Source organism: Eurypyga helias, unplaced genomic scaffold (assembly GCF_000690775.1).
Source record: "Eurypyga helias isolate BGI_N326 unplaced genomic scaffold, ASM69077v1 scaffold5938, whole genome shotgun sequence".
Classification (NCBI taxonomy): Eukaryota; Metazoa; Chordata; class Aves; order Eurypygiformes; family Eurypygidae; genus Eurypyga; species Eurypyga helias.
In genome coordinates this window covers 16,966-29,322 of record NW_010267464.1, presented here as the reverse complement: position 1 = coordinate 29,322, position 12,357 = coordinate 16,966, and the positions used below count along the sequence as shown (strand labels likewise).

General features: G+C 39.0%; 1 protein-coding gene across 1 annotated transcript in view; it reads right to left on the bottom strand.

Annotated features, from left to right (window-relative positions):
• Positions 1 to 754: 754 nt before the first annotated feature.
• The window catches only part of LOC104513920 (poly [ADP-ribose] polymerase 8-like), a gene marked incomplete at its 5' end in the record, with an annotated part of 28,128 nt that continues 16,525 nt past the window's right edge, over positions 755 to 12,357 (bottom strand). The window contains 2 exon segments of the mRNA XM_010157423.1: positions 755 to 790; positions 1,287 to 1,379. Of these exon segments, the coding sequence (XP_010155725.1) occupies positions 755 to 790; positions 1,287 to 1,379 (129 nt within the window).

Here is a 12,357-nt window from a genome sequence, read left to right as displayed (position 1 = left end):
ACAGGTTGCCCAGAGAAGTTGTGGATACCCCATCCCTGGAAATAGTCAATGTTGGTTTGCACCAGTTCTGAGCAACCTGTTCTAGTTGAAGATGTCCATACTGATTGCAGGAGGGATAGGACTTGATGACTTTTAGAGATGCTGTCCAACCCAAACTGTTCTATGGTTCTGTGATTCTAAATGTATGTGTAATACACTATGTAAGTGTCTGAATTAAAACCCAGAAAACTTATCTCCCCAGAAACACATAGCTGAGGTCTTTGGAGGACTTGAGGCTGAAGAAGAGGTGGGGCTTCATCAGCACACCTCTCTCCATTTCTTACAAGCTTATACAGGTATCCCTGCATTTGGTATGCTAGATGTTGCAAATATAGCCATCTAATGCACTTCAGTCATCAGATGAAGAGCTGATGTTCAGATCCTCCAATCATATTCTCAAGTGAAGAAGCTGGTGTACAATGCTGCAAGCTTCTTCCTTTGAGGACATGCCCATAGGCGGTATTCAGGCACTTAGCCAAACAGGTTATTTCCAGTGGCTAGACTCACTACTGCTAGTTAAACTTAACTGAACTTAATGTTTGCTCTTTAAAAAAAAACAACACGTTGCTTGCTACATAAATATGTCTAGGAATGCACAGAGGAATGCACTTTAGTAAGATGTGTAAACTTTTAACTTTAGATCTCAAAAGGATCTTAAACGAAAGATCTTTTAGCTTTTGAATTCATTGTAATTTAAGGTTAAATGGTGATGAACTTAGTCAGGAGGCAAGTTTATATTAGATTCCTGATCCTTGAGAAGAGAGAAAAAACCCTATGTAGTAACATCAGTAAGGACTTTCCCACTGTTATTTAATGATCAAAACAACGGATGCTCAGTGAATAGCTGCATCCCAACACCATGAACAGGAAGTAGCTTATTAATTGCATGAGAGTAGTAATGGCTCATTAGGTGAAAATAAATGGGAATTATCTCCAAATGACAATGTCTGCCTTTATTAACAACCCAGGTGACCTAACTGAATACAACAAAACAAGAAAACAGGGTTACTCTAATTACATGGAAGCAAAAAAGTGGAAGCAAAAGCAATGGAAGCACCTCATTAGTACTGTTTGAAAACACCATGTATAAACCAGTGTATTTACAGCTACAAGAGTGGACAAACAAGTAATACTTACCACACAGTACAAACATGGGGAATACAAGTCAAAATAAATACTGGAAGACATTGAAAAGACTTAGCATACTACAGAAAATCTGACATGTAATAAGCATTAGATAATTCTACCTGAGCCCCAGTTGCAATTTCGTCAGCAGCTTCGTTCATCACTCCTAATGTTTGGAAGGCAAATACACAGAGCTCCCGTTCACAAACAGTGGGCTACACAGAGAAAGAAAGTTAATTACATTTTTGTTCTAGGTTTGTGTTCTTGGTTTCTCAGTATCTAGAACAAAACCCAAACACATTTCATGATATTTTTTTTAATCAGATATTAACTGCAACATTAATTTCAAATCCGGAATATATGTCAATTATTGAGGAAGGTACATTAGAGAAGCATTTTAATAATCTGACAAAGTGCGAAGAACTCTAAAACTCATAAGTATTTACGGAGGTTAAACTGAAAAGAAATCCAAAGAAATCCAAAATTACAGGCAGGTACCCAAATGTCCATAACACTATCTTACCAGACTCGGAAAACTTCCTACACAATTAAAATTAATGGAAAACAAATCCAGAAACTAATGGGGACACACCCCCTTCATAAAGGCAAGTTTGTTCTTCACAGCTTGTTATTCTGCTGTTGAGAACACACACAAAAAACTGATTGAGACGACAAATTTCTAGAAGAAGCTACTTCTAATTTTAAACTAATATAACAATATATTAGTAAACTTCAAGAAAATGCATATTTTTATAGAATAGACATCTTGTATGGGAAGACCATGTTATTTTAATAATTAAAGGTGTTTCCACCCTTTTTCAGCTATCAGAAAAAAAAACCCAAAACAAAACAAAACACCAAACCAAACCAACCAACCAACCAAAAAAAAACCCCAAAAACTTGCTGTTGAACCATTTTTTGGCCTATATTTAAAAAAAAAATTAATTCACAATGCCATCCAAAGGATTAAAAAAAGAAAACTTATTTAAACTACATACTGACTGAGAATTGAGCATTCTGCCTTCATAAAGCAAATAAAGCAAAAGAAAAAAGACCACAGCTTTACCACAAGACAAAATTCACAACTTCATAGGCTTCCTTATTGGTTAGAACCCTTACAAACTTCATGCTTATTTACTGAAAGATAATTAGAGGAACTTTTCAAAGGCTCAAGTAATGAATCACACAGTGAATTGTTATAGGCATTCAAAATGAACAAGCAGTTGAAAGAAATACAAGGAAGAAACACAAATTAAAACCTTCCTTAAAATTGACCTAAATAAACTTTTTATTACAATCTTGAAAACAATAAAAAATATTTTTTGCATACTACATCTTTGAATCCATATTACAAATCCTAGCTCCCCAAACTTTAAAATGATCTTTGGTAGGCACTACTGAAGTACTATAACCAAAAATTCTGAGTCTAGCTACCACAATAATTACTAAAGCATTCGCAGCTGTATGCTTTGAAGTTCAAGCCAATGTCCCCAGGAAGCACTTGCAGAAATGAAAAACGAATTGAACACACAAAGAAAACATAAAATTCAGCTGAGTTCTGTTTCAGGCAACAGCTTTGCCAGTAATAAGCATACTGCTGTATTTGTACTCACTTGTTTCACTTAAATGCACTTAAAATATGCATTTGTTGGGTTTCAAAGATCCAAGACTTCAATAAACATCTGAAACCTGCTGCATTGACATATTCTCACATCTGTTGCTTTACAAGAGCTATCATCTTTCAAGTCCAATAGTGTCACCCATTTGATTTATCTTATCTCCTATGTTACATTGCATTAGGCAGCAGACGAAGCTTAACATGATCCAACTCACTGTGCCATGGCAACTAGACAAAAAGTACTTATTACTGTTGTTATTCTTAGGTTTCCCGAAGAATAATGTCAGAAGGTGGTTAAATAATTTGCTTAGCTGGGGAAGCACTGCTACCTTTACTATCATAATCAACAGTCTACACAGATTCCTTTTATTCCAGGGCAAGGGATTGCTCTAGAATAGCAGAAAGATACAAGTTTAGCCATGCTTCCCATGAAGAAAATACATATTTTTGGCATTTTGTTTATAACCTCAGCAAAGTAAGTTAACCTGAGATTTAAAGATGGCAAAGCAAAAACAGGATTTGTCATCTTTGCTCTTTCCCCCTCACCCTGTGTTAGAGATATGCAAAAAAAATAAACAAAGGGTACTGCACAAACTCTGTAGATAGCAGGACATGGCCTTGGGGAAGGAGCAGAATAACTGCCTAGGGAGGAAATACCAAGGTACTTAACAGGAGCAGTGAACTGCTGATACAATCAAAGAGAAGGTCACTTTGTGTGAACTATCCTAATGAGCATAAATAAAAAACACACCATCGGGTAGGGAAAAGCCCCCTCCCCACTGAACATACCAGTAAAAAGGAGGATACTGTGACTTCAACCGAAGAGGAGGCATGGCAGAACCCATGGGAACCAGGATGACTCAGACTGTCAGAACACTGACAACAGTTGCTCGGGATGTGTCAAATGCCACCCTGTGCTGGCTGGAGCGGGCCAGCTCTGTGGAATTACCACCTAGCACCCACCTCTGCGCAGACATGAGAGGTTAAAAACAAGCATCTCGACTCTGTGTATTGGTCGGCTCTTTGCACACGGGGGGAAGAACTCTGATTTTGGGACAATTCTGGTGATCCAGGTGGGACTGCCTTGCCCAGATCGTCATTCCATCCCTGGCAGCGGATTGAACCTGACAGAGCTCCAGTGTGCACTGCTTCACTGATCAAGGAGTATTACAAATTCTCTCCCAGTCAGGGCTACAAGCAACTCAAAGGTGCAATGCCTGAACAGAGATATTTGCATCAGGGCAAAAAGGGGCAGATTCTTGGATTGGTAAGAAAAAACTTAACTATAAAAGTAATTGCTTCTGTGGAAGGTTAAAGTCACATGCAGATGCTCTGCAAAGGTTGCCTTAATTGACCAGAGGGGTCAGAGCCGAGTGTGCACACAGGATTACTGGCTGGAGGGGGTCAGCTAGTGAACAGGTAATAGTTTAGGTATTTGTTTATAATGGGAATATGCCAATCCAGGTTTCCTCCCTGTAGACCTTTGAGTTGTATTTTCAAAAACTGGAATAAGTTCGGAGGTGATCCAATGACTAAAAAAAGATCAAAAGATATTTTAACCAATGATGGCTGAATTACAAATTGGATGATGGTGAAGTCTGGCCAGAAAATGGATGAGTGGACTATAACACTCTATCACAGTTGATGCTACTCCGTCATCAAGTGGAAAAATGGAATGAAGTGCTGTATGTTGATGCTTTTATTGTCACTGTCTAGGAGACCTGGTATTAGTAAGAAATGTAAATTGACAACGATTTGGTGATTTATATGGCTGTCAAGAGACAGGAGAGTGGTCGTTCTGTCAGCTGTAGTGACAGAAAAATCGCAGAGGGAGAAGAGCAGGAGGATGTACAATTACTGGTCCCAGCAGCCCCACCTCCAAATAAAGACAACACAGAACAGTCCCCATATGATTCTAATTCCCATCTGGGCAATGAAAATTTTAGCCCCATTTCCAATCAAACCAGAGCGCACACTCAACCAGTTATTCAGGCTCGTTTAAGACGAGCAGTGCAACCTGAAGGGTTGCCAGGTTTTGTACATGTTCCATTTACTACCTTTGATCTGTTAAATTGGAAACAGTCTGTTGGGTCTTACAGGGGAAACCCTGAGAAAAGGCACCACTTGTTAGAAACTATAATGTTAACACATGAGCTGAACTGGGGAGAGGTACAATCTCTGTTGAATGCACTTTTTACAGCAGAAGAAAAGAGAATGGTCATTGAAAAGGTAATAGAAAATGGGGTAAGGAAAAATAGGCAAGATAATCCTAATAAATTTTTGTCTACTAAAGAGGACCCAGAATGGGATTATAATAGGAGTGGAGAAAGGCCTCACTTAAAGCACTACCAACAATTAATATTATATGGGATCCAACATGGAGTGACTAAACCTAAGAGTGTGTCTAAATTTAATGAAATAAGTGTTAAAGGAGAGAGCACTCGAGCACTCACACCATCCTTGGAGTTGCACACACACCATCCGAGACTTTAACTGCTAGGACCAAAGGCTGTTCACAGTGGGTCCCCCTTCTGAGTCCTTTCAAACACATTCTCACCCTCAAGTGCTCCTCTCCTTTCAGGTTCCAGGTTCAGCCCTAGTTTTCTTGTATCAGAGTAGCTAGAAAATGTACAGATTTCAATCTGGATGACGAGGCAAATCAGAGGGTGTTTCATATGTTGTTTATCAGGCAGCTGGCTCAGGATATAAGGAGAAAGCTACAGAAAGTTGATGGAGTTGGGGGAATGTCAGTTTCGCAGCTGATAAAAAGAGCATCCAAAGTATGTCATAACTGAGGTGAAATGCTGTGCTGGTTTTAGTTGGCACAGAGTTCATTTTCTTCACAGTAGCTAGTGTGAGGCTGTGTTTTGGATTTACCCTGAGAAGACTACTGATGACACTGGTGTTTTTAGTTGTTACTAACAAAGTCTATAACAGGTCAAAGACTTTTTCAGTTTCTGACACTGCATCTGTGTTGCCAGCTTCTCCTCTACCTCCATTATGCTAGAGAACCCAACAATGAATGAAGAGGACTAGGGGAAAACATTAAAGTCTCCCCAGCTGATCCCCTGGTTCCAGTTAAGCTGGGGAATGAAACTAGATTTTTTAATATACAGCAGGACTACTCACTAGTAATCACTAGTTGTAGAGGACCTCTAAGCAAAGTGACTATACCTATTGTTGGGGCATCAGGAAAAAGAATATTAAGGACACTTTCGCAACCAGTAGAATGTACGGTTGGGAACATCACATTAATTCATGAGTTTCTGTATATGCTATAATGTCCCCTACTACTGTTGGTGTAGGAATTGCTATGTAAACTACATGCACAAGTAACCTTCTCTGAGAATGCTGTACAATGGCACATCCCATCGGAAGCTGCCTGGAGAGCCCAGATCTGCTTGCTGACAGATGGAACATCAGAAGAATTCAAAGAGAATATTCCAAATGCTGTGCTATACCAGATAATTCCCATGGTATGGGCCTGAAAGCTTGCTTTGGAATGAACAATAACAATATTGGTCCCATGTGCAGTAGTGGCTATTTTGAACCAAAAAGGACATAACTGGATTTCTCTAAATTGACTGGCTAAATACCAAGCCACACTAATGAATCAGGAGGATGTTACTTTAAGTGTCGTGTCAACCTTAAACCCTGCTACTCTATTGCCAATAGTGGAACGGGGACCCTTACAACATGACTGTCTGGCAACTATTGAACCTGTCTATGTCAGCATGCCAGATCTGAGACACGAACCATTGAAAAATGTAGACTTGGAACAATCTACAGATAGCAGCAGCTTTGTCCAAAATGGATGTGCATTTGTCAACCTATAGGAAGAGAAAGGGGCTAAACCTTTGCCTCTAAATACTTCAGTGCAAAAAGCTAAAATAATTGCCCTTACAAGAGCACTTGAAATTGGAAAAGACCAACGAATCAAAATATATATAGATTGCAAGTATGCCTTTGGGGTTGTACATGCCCATGGAGCCATTTGGAAGGAGTGTGGCCTATTAAACTCCCAGGAGAACAATATAAAATATGGACAAGAGATTTTAAAATTACTTTGGGCAGTATTAGAACCAAAAGAAGTGGTGATAATAGAATGTAGGGCCCATCAAAAGGGACAGGGGTTGATAACACAGTAATAGATTGGCTGATCAGGCTGCAAAACCAGTTCCTTTATATGAACTGGTAATAGGAGCCCACATACCTAACAAGAGGCTTGAGATCAAACCTCCACAATATTCAGAAAAATAAGGTCAACTGGCAGAAAAGCTGAAGTGTACAAAAAATAAAGAAGGATGGTGGGTAACCCCAGACCAACAGGTGTTAACTACATCCAAGATAATGGAGAACGACCTTAAAATCTCAGGAAGAAACTCGTATGGGGTCAGATGAGTATTATTAAGAGATATGCCATAGGGCCAAAAATGAAGACAAGTGCAGACATAATAATAAAGAGAAGCCAAACTTGCTGTGCAAACAATCCCAAAATTTCGAAGAAACCTCCAGTGGGTGAATTAAAAAGAGGGACAACCCCTGGGGACCAGTGGCAAATAGATTTCTCTGAATTACCAAAATGAGGACAATATAAACACCTATTTGTTTTGGTGGACACATTTTCTGAATGGCCTGAGGTTTCCCCCAGTCATAACAACAGGGCTAGGGAAGTAATTAAGGTTTTACTGAAAGAAAAACCTCCTAGGTTTGGAATTCTTGAAGGTATATCCTCAGACAAAGAACCCCATTTTGTTTCAGAAATAGCTCAGGAGGCATCTAAATTTCTTCAGATATAATAGGACCTGCAAATCGTTTGGAGACCACAGTTGAGTGGGAAGGTAGAAAGGATGAATCAGGTCCTTAAAATACAAATTTCTAAATTATGCCAAGAAACACAGGTTAAATAGGTAGACGTGCTACTGACTGCGTTAATGAAGATCAGGATCACACCTTATGTGAGGGAAGAAATAAGCCCCTTTCAACTATTATATAGAAAACCATATTCTGTTAACAAAATAGATAATCAGAGTGACTAGATGCATATTGAAGGTGAAGGAATCTTGAAAGACCATTTGTTATCTCTCTCATGGGTATTATCCTCTTTACACAGGTATCTCAACCAGTGAGATCCACTTCCCCTGGAATTTCCAGTACATAACTTCAAGCCCAGAAATCTGTTTTATGTCTGGACCTGGAAAGATGATCCACTGAAAGAAAAGTGGAAAGGACTTTATCTCGTACTGCTGACTACATGCACAGTAGTAAAAATAAACGGGATCAGCTCCTGGATCCGCTACACGAAAAGGTCCCCCAGAAGGACCATGGACATCTGTTCCAATGGGAGCACTATAGCTAAGACACTCTAAGAACTATATAGGCTAATGAATTGTACTTGGGATTCTGAACTTGCCTATACTGATCTAGAGTGTTCACAAGTATAATTGTTCAAACTGTACTGTCACGATCCTCACCCATGATGACAATGGGAACTCAGGAAAGAAAAAAAGGATCCTGAAAACTTTCCTAAAAAAAGAGGGAAAAATTTCAACAAGATGTAGGCCAATGAGAAGAAACCTGTGAACAGTTTGAGAAAACTGTGAAACCTCCAAAGGATTGAGATTTCAACTGAGACTTAATTAAAATATGAATTATTTTTCTAAGTCTCAAAGGGATATTTGTTAGAGATATGCAAAAAAAAATCCAAACCAAAGGGTATTACACAAACTCTGTAGATAGTTAGAAGGAGAAGAATAGCATAGATCGGAGGGAGGAAATACCAAGGTACTTAACAGGAGCAGTGAACTGCTAATGCAACCAAAGGGAAGGTCACTATGTGTGAACTATCCTAATGAGCATAAATAAAAAACACACCCTTGGGTAGGAAAAGCCCCCTCCCCACTGAACATACCAGTAAAAAGGAGGATACTGTGACTTCAACCGAAGAGGAGGCATGGCAGAACCCATGAGAACCAGGATGACTCAGACTGTCAGAACACTGACAACAGTTGCTCGGGATGTGTCAAATGCCACCCTGTGCTGGCTGGAGCGGGCCAGCTCTGTGGAATTACCACCTAGCATCCACCTCTGCGCAGACATGAGAGGTTAAAAACAAGCATCTCGACTCTGTGTATTGGTCGGCTCTTTGCACATGGGGTGAAGAACCCCAATTTTGAGACAACACCTGTGTAAGGAACACAGAAATGTCCAAGTATCTGGAAGAGTGAAGTTAGGAAAATGGTCATTGTACTTTGACAGTTGAAAGGCCTATCTTCTCAGATGGATGCTGGAGCTAAGATCTTAAGGCTGGAAAACTACATATGGGGAGAAGCAAGACAGCAGAATTTGAGCTCTGAAGAGGAACAAAAATTACTATCAGGGTCTATAAAATTGTTTTGATTTTATGTTTTCTATGAAACTTTATGCCCACTGAATATTAAAATATAATGGGGAAAATAACCCAAACCCTGTAGCTATATGGACACTTTGACAGCCTGCCTCATAAATCCACCCTGGATGACTTTTAATCCAAACTTCATCCATTTTAAGAGCACTTTTGGATCCTGTTTCTAAAATTTGTCCCAGTTTAACTAAATCAGATGGTTTTAACTTCAATTGCTCACAAGTGTTCCAAGAGATGTTGGTATGACCATGTAAACTCCTTTCTTTTCAAAATGAAAAGACTGGCCTACAATTACACAGCAAAAATTTGGAGGGCTTGGTGTTGTCAGTACTATTAGCATCAATATTTTGTTAATTTGTGTTCAGTGTTTAAACTGTTCTTATCTCAACCCATGAGTTTCCTTGTCTTTTTCTCTGATTCTCCTTCTCCACTGGAGGTGAGCGAGCAGCTGTGTGGTACTTAGTTGCTGGCTGGGATTAGATCACGACAGTCTGTCACACGATGGTGACTTATCTATTCAGTGTCACATTTCCATATTTTGTTTCTTTCCACAACTGCGCATGTGGACAAATGAAAACACATGAAAACATATGAAAACTAAGTTAATAAATCAATTCTTAAAGACAGACCTTAAATAAAATCACAAGCTTTATGGGAAAACTGGGATTCAAGGTTGCTTTTACACTGCTGCTAATGTTGTGCATACTGCCAGTGTGTTTCCCTTTATGGTGTCCCCTTGCCTCTTCTCTTGCGATGTGAGCCCTTGGGACAGGAACAGTCTTGTTCTGCCTTCACATCATAAATATGAGAAATGTCCCCAGCCACAGTAAACAAAGAACAACAACACTAACACATTTATACAAGCTACGTTGTTCTGATGTAATTTTTGGATGCTCTTATTTTTGTTCAAGTACACATACTATTCTGTGAGTGTATCCACAAAGGTACAGAATATCCAACTTCTATTAGATTTACTACTTTCCACGGTTTTCAAAAGGAAAATAGAAGACAAAGAAATACAAGGCTTATACATATAAGTATATATTTCTGAATATGACCTCACACTAGGTGCACACAGAATTTTACAGACTACCACCATCACCCTGAAGGCATGCAGAGCTGACTAACTGGGCAACTTTGTTCTCCATACCTGAAGAGGGCAGCTGAAACTCCCCTCCAACAACAGCAGCTGCTAATGGTCTCACATATACTATTTTTTTTTTTTTCACTGCAAAGGAGAAACTTAACATACAACCACCAACTTCCATCAAACTATTTGCTAAGAGAAGATCATTGGCACTGAAAGACTATTTAGAAGGACAATTATTCTAGGAAGGAGAAGCCAGAAGAAAATAAGAGTTGGGCAGTTAACCAGAGACTGCAAATGCTTGTAAGCAGAAGGCACTGACAGAAGCAGAAAGTATTTTTTGGGCTTTTGAGGTTTTTGGACTTTTTCTTTAGCTCCTCCCCCAATTCTGAGCATGCCCAGTAGCACACATCCAACTGCTGCTGTGATGAAAAGGGACTCAATCAGGGTTTCCATGTTACAAGGCAAGAGTCACTTCTCATGGCAGTGGCTGAGAAAGGCAGTCAGGCAAGCCACCTAGGTACTATGACATATTCTGGTTCCCAGACTCATACACTACTAAAAATATTTTCCAGACATTCTTTCAATTCAAAAAAGCTGAAACTTTCATAGCTGATATTGATCTATCTTGCTACTTTCTAATGTGTGCTGTGGCTGTTCTCTTCTTTCTCAGAAGAGAAATGTGTCACCATTTCCTGTATCCTCAGGGATGTCACACAGACACTAATGAGCCTGCAACATGACTGACATACCTAGAAACTCTTGATCTAGAAGGAGAAGCTCAGGGAACACTCACAGCCTGACTTACAGCAAATGTAACAAGTGGTAAAGGTGAAACCATTAGCAACCATCTCACTTCTCCTAAAGAAAGCAACAGGCATGGAGATGAAATGCAACTTCAAATCCCTGTTTCCTACTGTCAACCACAGCAATTGTTAGTTTTTCCATAGGAGGAATGTCTCTCTTTTCATTACATTCACCAGAAGGATGAGGATATTACATGGCAACAATAATATTGGAAATGTGGATAGACAGATACAGAGAAAGAAAGAGACAAAGGGAAGGGAAGGGAAGGGAAGGGAAGGGAAGGGAAGGGAAGGGAAGGGAAGGGAAGGGAGGGGAAGGATGCTGGTAGGTAGTCTCTTTTGCAAGTGAGCTTTCAAGTTTTTAAGGTTTATTTCACAGTTTGCATCAGTTACGGATTTCTAGGTATGTCTTAGCTATATTTGTAAGAAAAGGCTTAAAAATAAGGTTGGTAAGATTCTCCACCACCTGAGTCCGTATTACCTAAAGATCAGTTATATTCAGAGCAGTAAGAATAAGACTCCAGACCTGTAGGAAAGGCTGTCTTGTGGCCCTCTCACAGCTTACATCTGTAAGCCATGCTTTCAGGTGAATTAACAAATGCTACAGAAACTGCAGTTGCATCTACAGGTCTGACACATGAGGTATCTGGAAGGCAGGCACTGATGAGGCACTTCAAACACTTTCTTAAACGCTGTACATAACATTCTCATTCTCTGTAGGAGGACCAGGGCAAAGCATATTTATGAATTTAGGACTTTTATGATTTCCTAGAGTATAACAGAAGGGTCTATTCAAAATTGATAAAATAAAAAGTTTTAGTTACTGTGTACCTTAGAGCACACTCTACCAGAATAACAAGGTAAAGATTTGAGTCCAAACTGTACAACTTCTGTATTTACTTAAATCACTACAGAAATCATGCAGTATTACTATCCTTAACTGTAACCTAAGGTTCATCAAGCTTAAGGTTTTAAGCAATTTTTATTTACTAATGATCAATATTATTTTGAAAGGCAAGTTTAATGCACATCTGCCTACTCTGCCATGATTTATACTTCTGAGTGAAGCATTCAGCAATAGCTCATAGTGGATTAAAAACCAATCTATTAAAATTAAAATTCAGTTTTGTATTTTAATAAACTTTATAGACTAAAACATATATTTAAATTCAATTGAAATATTTAAACACTTACATTGACTTAGGTATTGCTTCAAAACTATATAATCACCAAGAAGTACACCAGTGTCCTGAATTTTCAAATGAAATAACACTACTAT